Source organism: Nicotiana attenuata, unplaced genomic scaffold (genome assembly GCF_001879085.1).
Source record: "Nicotiana attenuata strain UT unplaced genomic scaffold, NIATTr2, whole genome shotgun sequence".
In the NCBI taxonomy this organism is placed as follows: domain Eukaryota; kingdom Viridiplantae; phylum Streptophyta; class Magnoliopsida; order Solanales; family Solanaceae; genus Nicotiana; species Nicotiana attenuata.
The window spans coordinates 461,015-472,519 of NW_017670611.1; the positions used below are offsets into that span (position 1 = coordinate 461,015).

General features: G+C 36.7%; 1 protein-coding gene across 1 annotated transcript; it reads right to left on the bottom strand.

Moving 5' to 3' along the window:
* Nucleotides 1–2,104: 2,104 nt before the first annotated feature.
* Nucleotides 2,105–3,163, bottom strand: LOC109241509. The gene has a single exon (XM_019408247.1). It carries the CDS (start codon nucleotides 3,161–3,163, stop codon nucleotides 2,105–2,107), a length of 1,059 nt encoding a protein of 352 aa, XP_019263792.1.
* Between the last annotated feature and the right edge of the window lie 8,342 nt (nucleotides 3,164–11,505).

The window sequence follows — 11,505 nt, forward strand, 5'->3', positions numbered from 1 at the left end:
CATCTTTCTCAAATGGATCCTCCACATAAAAAACTTGATAAACTTGCGATGCCAACACAAAAGGGTCATCTGTACTACATAATTTGTTAAAGTATACACGAGTTAACCCATATTCATCTATTTCGTTACGAAACCAATCACATCTAAATAGTACAACGCTAAAACAACCCCAATAATCAATCTCAATGATATCCTGAATAGCTCCATAATAGGTAACCTCACCATCGATGGGATTTTGGTCCCTAGAGCTAGCAAAGCTATGGGTTGTTGCCGATAAAGTCACTCCACTAATTTGAGTCTTGCATCGGGAATCCCGTTCTATGGTATGAAATCGGTATCCATTAATAAAATATGCAGTATATCTTTTGGCGATCGTATTAGGCCCTTTAGCTAGCCATCTTAAATAATCGGGTTCTTCAATATTTTTAACTTTTTCTGCAAACCAATTGTTGAATTCCCGACTATGCTTCCTTGCCCTTTCCCATGCATTTGATCTACTGTGACTACTAATTAAATTCTTATGTTCCCTGCAATCATGAATTTTATAAAATCAATCATATCATAAAGAAAAAGAAACATATAAATTAAATAAATCTTATATAATTTATCTTACTCGATAAACTTTTCCACTTGTTCATCGCCAGTATTGAACAGAGCATACCGATGGGCTTCATAACATAACTGTGGATCCATGAGAAAACTATTTTTCTTCTTACTTCCAATTGGATGTCCTATCATAGGGAATATAGGTGACAAATTTTGAGGGCACTAATCATCCACAGTTGTGTATCTACTGAATCTTGTCTTCACGCCATCATGTAGGTGTCTCAAACAAAAATTCAAGCACTCTTCTGCCAAAAATTCCTCTGCTATTGATGTTTCTGGACAAGATCGATTACGAACAAATGCCTTGTACTTACATAGGTTCCTCTCAATGGAATACATCCAACGAAGATGAGCCGGACCCCCAAGCTTAATTTCATTCACCAAATGAATAGGTAAATGTGGTATTATGTAAAAAAATGTTGGATGAAAAATCTTTTCAAGCTCACAAGTTATTTCAACAATTTCAGACTGCATCTTTTCACGATCTCTTCACCTTATGACCTTACTACATATGGCTCTAAAGAAATTGCCAGACCTAATCAAGGCCAACGAGACGTTCTTGGGCAACGCCTTTCTAACAGCAACCTGGAGCAAGTAATGCATTATAAAATGAGCATCATGACTCTTGTACCCTGATATTTTCATCTCCTTCACTTGCTCATGATTTGAAATATTCGAAGCACACCCTTTTGGTAACTTGGCATTTTTCATAACGGTGCAAAACAAATTTTTCTATTTTGGTTTCATGTAGAAACAAGCTTTAGCCAAACTCACACTACCAGCATCATCTTCTCTTGGTTGTAGCTCCTTTCGTATCCCCATTTCTTGTAAGTCATAGCGAGAATTTACATGATCCTTTGACTTTTTTTCTATTTTCAATAAAGTCCTAAGTAAACTGTCACATATGATTTTCTCGATGTGCATCACATCAAGATTGTGCCTCAATTTATTATGCTCCTCCCAATATGGCAATTCAAAAAAATAGATCTTTTTTTCCACGGACCCTTGTTATCCCGAGGTCTTTTCTTTTTTCCCTTTCCAAAGACATTGTTGAATTCACAGAGCTCTTCAAACACTTCCACACCGGACAAAGGAGTAGGTGCATGTCTATGCTCCTCTTTACCATCAAATGACTTCTTATCTTTTCTCGATGGATGATCAAGAGGCAAAAATCTTCGATGACCCAAGTAACACATCTTATGACTATGTTTGAGATATCGTGAGAATGTGTCGCAATTACAAGTGGGGCATGCCAATCTACCCTTGGTGCTCCAGCCTGAAAGCATTGCTAAAGTTGGAGAATCACTAACTGTCCGCAATAAGGTTGCACGCATTTGGAATGTTTGCTTTGTCTCAGCATCATATGTTTCTATCGCAATTTCCCATAGTTCCTTCAATTCTTCAATTAATGCTTGTAGATACACATCATATCATTTCCTGGAGATGAAGGACCTGGAATGATCATTGACCACATGATATATTCTGGCTTCATGCAAATTCATGGTGATAAATTATAGTTCATTAACATGACAGACCGCGTGCTATGAGAAATGCTCATGGTTCGAAATGGATTGAAACCATCACTTGAAAGACCCAACCTAACATTACATGGACCTCTGGAGAAGTCTGGGTGTAGAGAATTAAAATCCTTCCAAGCTTCTCCATCAGCAGGATGCCTCATATTCCCATCAGTGAGTCGTTCATTAGCATGCCATCTCATTGCAATGGCTGTTTCAGGACACATGAATATCCTCTGAAGCCTAGGCTTTAAGGGAAAGTACCTTAAAACCTTTACTGGGATTTTAGAGCTTGTATTAGTTAAGGAAGCATCAACAACTTTCCATCGAGAAGCCCCACAAACAAAGCAACTATCGGCCTTTGCATTGTCTTTCCAAAATAACATGCAATCATTAGGGCATGCATGTATTTTTTCATAATGAAGACCCAAATCTTTTATCATGTTTCTAGCCTTGTTGAAAGATTCTGGCAACTGAGCAAAGGGAAATGCCTCTTTTAACAACTCTAGCATATCTGAAAAGGCCACATTACTCAATCCATGCAAGGATTTAAACACGTACAACCGAATAGTAAAACTCAATTTAGTGAAGGTTTCACACCCAGGATATAGTTCTTGTTTGCCTTCCTCTAATAATCTGAAAAATCTCTTAGCATCTTCAGATAGAGTCTCTCTCATCTGTTCTTCCTGCTCTGCCTCACCTTCTACATTTCTAAAGGTATCATGAAGTAATCCATCAATATCATCACGCATGTTAGAATCTTCATCATCATTGCTTTGGTGAGGTGCATTTCTAGAGGAAAGCCCTTCGCCATGGAAAACCCATTTGGTGTAACCATCAACAAAACCATTAACAACCAAATGATCCTCCACCACATTTCTATAGTGCCAATAGCGATTAATACACTTTTTGCAAGGGCATAATATTTTATTTCTCTGGGAAGCTCGTTCAAATGCCTTATCAAGAAAATTGTTCACTCCACGGATATATTCATCCGTCCATCTTAGGAGATACATCCAACTTTTATCTCCATTATCCATTGAAATCCTATACGATAAAATTAAATCAACAAAATTAACCAAATAAACCTACATATAATAAGATATTGACCAATGCTTTTAAAGGTGAAAACTCAGACAGAGGAGCAACTGAAGAGAAGTTGGATATTTATTTTATATTTTAACATAGATAATCAATTTTAACATAGTGCATTTGTATATTTTTATGAGTTTTCTGCATGCTGACATAATAAATATCTAGCTAGTTAGGTAACTCTAAGAAATAGGTTGAACTTTTTGTATTCTTGCAACAAAAAAGTTACAGAACAATATTAAATAACAATGCTTGCCTATTCCGTCATTTTTAGTACTTTAATTTAGAGCCTACTCAACACATGCATTCAGTTCTAAAAAAATTAGACTTCAACAACATGTTGTAACTTAACTCAAGGCATTATTAGTTAAACCCCAAGATAACAATATAAACTAATTTTGAGTAACATACATAACAAGATAAATAAGCGAAATACACAAATACACTACCAGCAAATCCAATTACCAAAAATTTATATTAAGATAACTTACCAGCAACGAGTGTTCCCTAAGTTACCAGCAATGATTTCTCCTCGGCTACCAGAAATAAACTTTCTCTCAGCTAATAATATCTATACAACCAAAGAAGGTTCTAGAGTTCAACAAGGAGTAGCATGCAAAAAAAACAAAAATTGACATCAGAAAGGGATTACTTGGAGAGCATTCGAGCAAAGAAAACAAGAAATAATCTTGCCTTAGATATACAAACAAACTAATTAGACTCAAAGGAATTTAAACCACTACTGATCACAACTGAAATTCTGCAAAATAGTGCGTAAATTACACTCAAATAGTGCATATTCTAACCCAAAACTAAACTCAAAACTACGCAAGTGAAGCAACAAAGTTTCCCAACAAAATGCAGATTTTCAGCAGCTCAATAGAGGAGAAGCAGAGTAGAATTTGTGGCTCAGTTGTGCAGAACACTTAAACCAAACAACAGCTAATTTAGAGAGCTCAACCAAACTAACCCTAACTAGTCCCTGAATGTTAGCAGTTGTCAGGGGCAGAAAATTGTGACTCAAACAGTGCAGTGGAATGGGAAACTCAAGAACAAAATTCAATTCAACAGCTATGAGGATACTCCACAAAATAATTCATTAGCAACTTCTAGTCGACTTATAAATTCAAACTCAATCAATCCCAACAATGAGTCCCAAGTATTTCAGTCTAATACCAATTCCAGAATTCAACCAACAACAATGAATTAGAACTCCAACAACAAGAGAAACTATCAAGTCGAACTCACAAAATCAGTTCAACAATCTCTAAGAAATTTTATAGCAAATAGTTTCAACCAATGGCAGCCTCAAGTCGAACTACGAATTCAGTTCAATACTCAAAAAAAATCAAGCTTAAACTACGTGAGTCGAATTCACAGATTCAAATCGATCGATCCCAAATAATAGTAATGAAGTTCAGTCTTCTATTCGATTAATCAATCATAAATCCCTCAGAATCCAGAAAATCACACAAGTTTAAGCATAGAGAAATCAGACCTGATGCGTCGAGGAGTGCATAGGCTACGCAACAGCTTCAGGCACTCAACTCCAGAAATTTGAAGTTGTTCTTCGAGCTTCAGCACCAGAAATTCGATTGTCGAGCAATCCTCAAACAAATGAACCCAAGCTTCAGCCACAACTTCTCGACACCAATAAGAATAAAACCCCGAAACCAATTTGTTCAGACACTCACGAAAACAACGAACCCTAGGTCGTCTTCTCCGTTAACCCGCTTAGCAACTTTAAACCAACAATTTGTTTGAAAATAATTCCAAAAAGCTTCAAATACCCAAAATCCAGCTTTGTTTACAGATTCAAACTTTAATAAAATACCACAGGAATTTAGCCATCGACACAAAAAATTGATATGTATATTATTAAAATTTAATAAAATACCTTCAGTATATCTGAGTTTTAAGCAGTGTATCAGTGAAGAAGAAGAAGAATCTTGGAGAGAGAAAGAGATGGGGGCGGGTATCAGTAAAGAAGAAGAAGATGACTCAGTGTTTTTACTTTGGGGTTATCGCCTAGCAGAGGGGGCATCGCAGTTAATGGGGAAATTAAATGCCAAAATTGTTTTTTTATTTAACATGTGTATTATTAAAATTATTAAAAAATAAAATGAATAGGGGTTGTTTTGGCGGGTGTAATAAAATTCACGAGGGAAAAAGGGGGGGGGGGGAATAACCGTTCCAATAGAAATTTTTACAACGAAAGCGTTCTCGTAGATAGTTCTATTGGGATGGTTTATACTACCGTTCCGCCAGATGAATCTATGGCAATGGTTGTTTTACAATTGCAACGGTTCTATAGTTAAAGTGTTGCCATAGGCATATTTTCTGGTAGTGTCCACTGGTCGGAGGCCAATCTTGGTCACAAAGTCAGAGAAAGCTCGTCGAGGTAGAGGTTTTGTTAGAGCATCTGCAAGATGTGAGGCATTGCTAATATGCTGAACATCAATTTGATTCCTATCAAATCACGGACGAAATGATAATCAATAGCCACATGCTTCATTCTGCTGTGGAAGACCGGGTTACGATTGAGATAAGTGACTCCAACATTATCGCAAAGGATCGTTGGCGTAGTCTTACGTGGAAGATGCAGCTCCTTAAGGAGATTAACAAACCAGTTTACTTCAGCTACAGCTCCTACAACAGCTCGGTACTCGGCTTCAGTAGATGACCGAGAAACTGCTCGTTGCTTTTTAGAACACCAACTAATAGGATTTGACCCAAGAAGAATGATATATGCTGAGGTTGAGTGTCTGGTATCAAACATTCCGCCCCAATCAGCGTCATAATAAGCCTGAAGTATGTTAGTGGATGAGGGCCTTATGAGAAGTCTATAGGTGAGTGTTTCTTTGAGGTATCTAAGCAAGCGCTTAGCTGCTTGCCAATGTCGAATCGAAGGAGCACGCTAGAATTGAGCAAACTTATTGATGGTAAAGCAAATATCCGGCCTTGTAAAACTAAGATACTGAAGAGAGAAAATTTGGGAGCAAGTTTATTACTGTTTTATGGTTTTAACCAGGGACAACTTAAACAACCAAAAACTCTTAATTTCAAAGGATTAGGGGACGTGTGAAAGAGGCATTCAAAAGGAGAGCGAAGTTTGAGTAATGGAGTAGGCATCCTATTGATGAGGTAGACAACTGTTTGACAAGCCAATGACCAAAAACGTGAAGGTACAGATTCATGGTGCATTTAAGTTAGAGCAGTATCAATGATATGGTGATGCTTGCATTCAGCTGTTCTGTTCCAACAATTTGAGGAGTGTAGAGAGGACTAATGAGATGTTGAATGCCATGTTGCTTAAGGATAGATATTAAGCTTGTGTTTTCTCCTCCCCCATCTGAATAGAGTGTGCCAACGGTAAGCTGAAATCAGTTTTGCACCATACTAAGAAAGTTCACAAATACTCCTGAACATCTGATTTGTTCTTCAATGGGAATAACCAGGTGTACTTTGTATAGTGATCCACAAAAATCACATAAAATCGAAAATTATCAAACGAGTGAATGGGAGAAGGACCACAGACATCATAGTACAAATATTCAAAAGGTCTAGAACTGCTAATGTAATTGTCACCAAAAGGTAGGCGATGACTTCTATTACATAAGCACGAGTTACAAAATGTAAAGGAATCATCTCCACTACTAGCAACAGGAAGCTTAAAAGAGGAAACAAATGATTTCGTTATTCTAGGTTGAGGATGACCAAGTCTGGCATGCCACAAGTGCAATGTTGATGTGGTTGTAGTTGTGAAGTGAGCAGGAGGAGAAGATGGAGGATGTTGTGACTTGTTAGCTGGCCATTAATAGAGGTCCCCTTTGCTCCGTCCTTGCAGGAAGCGTGCCCCTGTATTCAAATGCTTCACACAAAAAGAATAAGGAAAGAATTCAATAGATGCTTGATTATGGAGACAAAATTTAGCAACTGAAATTAAATTTCTTTTTGTTGTTGGAGAACGGAGAATATTATGCAGATGAAAAGACTTAGTTTTATCACAAGGAAATATAGTTTGACCAATATGAGTTATTGGTATTCCTTTACCATCACCAATGATGATTTCATCATTGCCTGAGAAGTCAGTAGCAGAGTGAAGGGATTTGGATTATCTATGATATGGTGAGAAGCCCCGAGTCGATAATCCATGAGCATGAGTGATTGGCATCATAGTTTGTACGATTGTTAAAATTTGCCCGAGCTTCAAGTGCATCGTGAGATTTAGGGCGCACACCTTAGCTATATGGCCAAACTTGTCACAAAATTGACATTGCACTCTTTGTTGATTAGGCCTGTTATTGAACGCCTTTGAGTTGGTCATTTATCTAGAAAAATTGCGGATGCCAGCCATGGAGTTGGAAATCCCTCCTCGTCGCTGAGAACCAGTGTGGTTTCTTCCTTTAGATTGGTTGAACGAGTTGCTTTGCTGGCTGAATTGTGCGGTGGTAATAGGCTGCTCATTCATTGATTCTGAGTGCTTGACAAAAACTTCATGCGCAAGAAGTTTGTCAAATAGTTCTTCAAAAGATATGGGATTATCACGAGCGCGTATAGCTCACTACTAGAAAATAGACCTATTGCAACGGTTTTTTAACAATGGTTATATAAACGTTGCAATAGATAGTCTATGGCAACGGTTCTAACCGTTGCATAATTCTATCAGGGCTAGTGAGATAGTTAGTAGAATAAACCGTCACATTAGGGGAATAACCCTTGCCATAGACAGGTCTATTGCGACGGTTTATTTAAACGTGGAAATATATACATATATATCTCTGGTGACGGTTATTTAAATAAAAAGACTATTGCAACAGTGTTGCATTCCCTCCTTATATTGCCGCTTCTAAATTTACTAACCCGCCAATTTTTTCAAGGAAAAAAACTAAGAGACTGAGAGGAAAAAAAGAAAAACTAAAATTAAAGTCCTAACAAAGATACAAGGTACCCAAAGCCCTAATCAAGATAGTTGAGCCACCAACAAAGATCCGAAGAAATTCCAACAGGTTCTTCTCTCTTTCTCTCTCCTTGCCCTAGCCCCTTCTTGATACTTGATCCTTGTCCTTTTTCTGAACTTTACTATTTTGGAAAGTTACTTTTGCTTTAATCTCCGAAGGTCTATCGAGAATGGACCAAAATATTAGTTGATAATATTGAACCGTCACTAATGACTTTGTTTGATCTCCTAAAACTTAGATCGTGGGATCTCTAGTCTTCTAGGTAGAGTTACCTACACAGTGACCTGTCCTCTGCCATAGTCCCATTACCTTTGATGACTTCTCAACCGCCTCTCTAGTTAGGTCTTTTGTAAGAGGATCCAATACATTATATTTTGACCTTACATAATCAATTGTGATAATTCCACTAGAGAGTAGTTGTCTAACGGTATTATGTCTTCGTTGTATGTGACGAGATTTCCCGTTATACATAACGCCCCCAGCCATTCCTATTGTCGCTTGACTGTGGCAATGTATGCATATAGGTGCCAAAGAATTGGGCCAAAATAAAATATCTTCCAAGAAATTTCGGAGCCATTCAGCTTCTTTACCAGCCTTGTCTAAAGCTATAAACTCAGACTCCACTGTAGAGCGGGCGATGCATGTCTATTTGGACGACTTCAAAGACACTGCTCCTCCTTCAAAGGTAAAAACGTATCCACTTGTTAATTTTGATTCTGTTGATCTGGAGATCCAATTTGTATCATTATATCCCTTAATAACTGCGGGATAATTATTGTAATGCAATGCATAGTCTTGGGTGTATTTCAAATACCCAAAACTCGTTTCATTACTATCCAATGAGCTTGGTCGGGATTACTTGTATTGACTAAGCTTACTTATCGCACAAGCTATATCAGATCGTGTACAATTCATAATGTACATCAACTTCCCAACACTTGAGCATATTCCAATTGAAACTTACTTTGACCTTTATTCTTTACAAGAGTATGGTTTAAATCAATTGGCATTCTTGCAACTTTAAAGTCCAAATATTTGAACTTTTTAAGTACCATTTTGATATATGAGATTGAGACAAGGCTAGACCTTGAAGAGTCTTAAGGATCTTAATTCCCAAAATTAAATCGACAACTCTTAAGTCTTTCATATCAAACTTACTAGTAAGCATGCGCTTAGTAGCATTTATATTAGCAATATCGTTACTCATTATCAATATATCGTCCACATATAAACAAACAATAATTATTTGATTTGGAGTATTCTTAATGTAAACACAATTGTCACAACCATTGAACTTGAAACCATTTGACAATATTGTTTCGTCAAATTTCGCATGCTATTGTTTTGGTGCTTGTTTTATTCCTTAAAGTGACTTAACAAGTCGACACAACTTCTTTTCTTTTCCGAGAACTACGGACCCTTCAGGTTGTTCCATATAAATTTCTTTCTGCAAATCTCCATTTAAGAAGGCTTCCTTCACATCAATCTGATGGATCTGAAGGCCATACACGGCAGCTAACGCTTTGAACACCCGGATAGATACAATCCTTGTTACCGGTGAGTATGTGTCAAAGTAATCAAGACCTTCTCATTGTCTAAACCCTTTAACAACTAACCTTGCCTTATATTTGTCAATAGTACCATCAGCTTTCATTTTCCTTTTGAAAGTCCACTTAGAACCCAAAGGTTTATTTCCTGGAGGAAGATCAACCAATTCTCAAGTATGATTACTTAATATGGATTATATTTCACTTTTGACTGTCTCTTACCAATATTGTGCTTCTGAGGAAGCCATTGCTTATTTGAACGTTTAAGGCTCGTTTTCCAACAAGAATGCCAGAAAATTTGGTCCAAAGGAAGTAGTTGTCCTTTGATGTTTACTATGTCTTGGATTTTCCTCATTAAAGGTACTTCCTTTTGCTTCTTCCCGAGGTCACTTAGATTTTTCACTAGACGATTCATATTCCTTTTATACGGATAAATATTCTCAAAGAATTCGACATTATTTGATTCAATTATCGTATTAATATGAATGTCGGGATTCTGATTTATGAACCAGAAAACGATATACCTTACTATTTGTTGCATATCCTATGAAAACGCAATCAACGATTTTTTGTCCAATCTTTACCATTTTGGGTTTGGGGACTTGCACTTTAGCCAAACACCCCCACACTTTAAAATATTTTAAGTTGGGTTTCCTTCCTTTTCGTGTTTCGTATGGAATGGATTGATTTTGCTATAGGGAACTTAATTGAGTATTCAGTTCCCCCACAAGTTCTGAGGTAAACAAGAACTTATTAACAACACATTCATCATCTCCTTTAATGTTCTATTCTTTCTTTCCGCAATTATATTAGATTGCGGTGAGTAAGGGGCATTTGTTTGGTGACTAATGGCATATTCCAAACAAATTTCTTCAAAAGAAGATTCATATTTGTCACCCCTATCCCTTCTTATCATTTTGATCTTTTTATTTAGTTGCATTTCAACTTCATTTTTGTATTACTTGAATGCATCAATTACTTCATCTTTACTATTAAGTAAGTAAACATAGCAATATCTAGTACTGTCGTCAATAAAAGTTATAAATTACTTTTTCCTTCCGTGTGATGGTATTGACTTCATATCGCAAATATCTATGTGAATTAAGTGTAAGGATTTGAATTCTTTTCAACTGATCTATAAGGATATTTAACATACTAAGATTTCGCACTCATTTGACATTTCGAGTTATTGCATTCAAACTTAGGCAATACTTCCAAATTAATCATTTTTGCAAAGTTTTGAAGCCGACGTGACCTAAACGTTCATGCTATAAATTATTTGACTCAAGCAACTAAGAAGAAGCTGAAATTTTATTCATATCAATGGCAATTACATTGAGTTTGAAAAGGCCCTCAGTAAGGTAATATTTTTCTACATATATTTTATTCTTACTAATTACAACCTTGTCGGAAACAAAAATACACTTAAAGTCATTTTTGACTAGAAGTAGTATCGAGACTAAATTCTTCTGCATTTTAGGAACATAGAGGACATCGTTTAGAGTAACAATCTTGCCAGAAGCCATCTTCAAAGCTATCTTGCATGTTCCTTCAATTTTTGCAGTAGCGGAATTTGTCATAAAAACTATCTCGTCGGGTCCAGTAGAAGCATAAGAAGTAAGCAACTCCTTGTTAGCACAAATATGACGAGTTGCCCCAAAATCAATCCATCATTCTCTAGGATTTCCGATTAGGTTGCATTCAGAAAGCATGTCACACAAATCGTCTATTTCATCATTCTTCTCGATTATGTTTGCTTGACTCTATTTTTTTGTCCTTCTT

Bases quoted from the DNA above. Each gene is read 5' to 3' on its own strand.
- LOC109241509 (XM_019408247.1), bottom strand. From the start codon at position 3,163: ATGGATAATGGAGATAAAAGTTGGATGTATCTCCTAAGATGGACGGAT.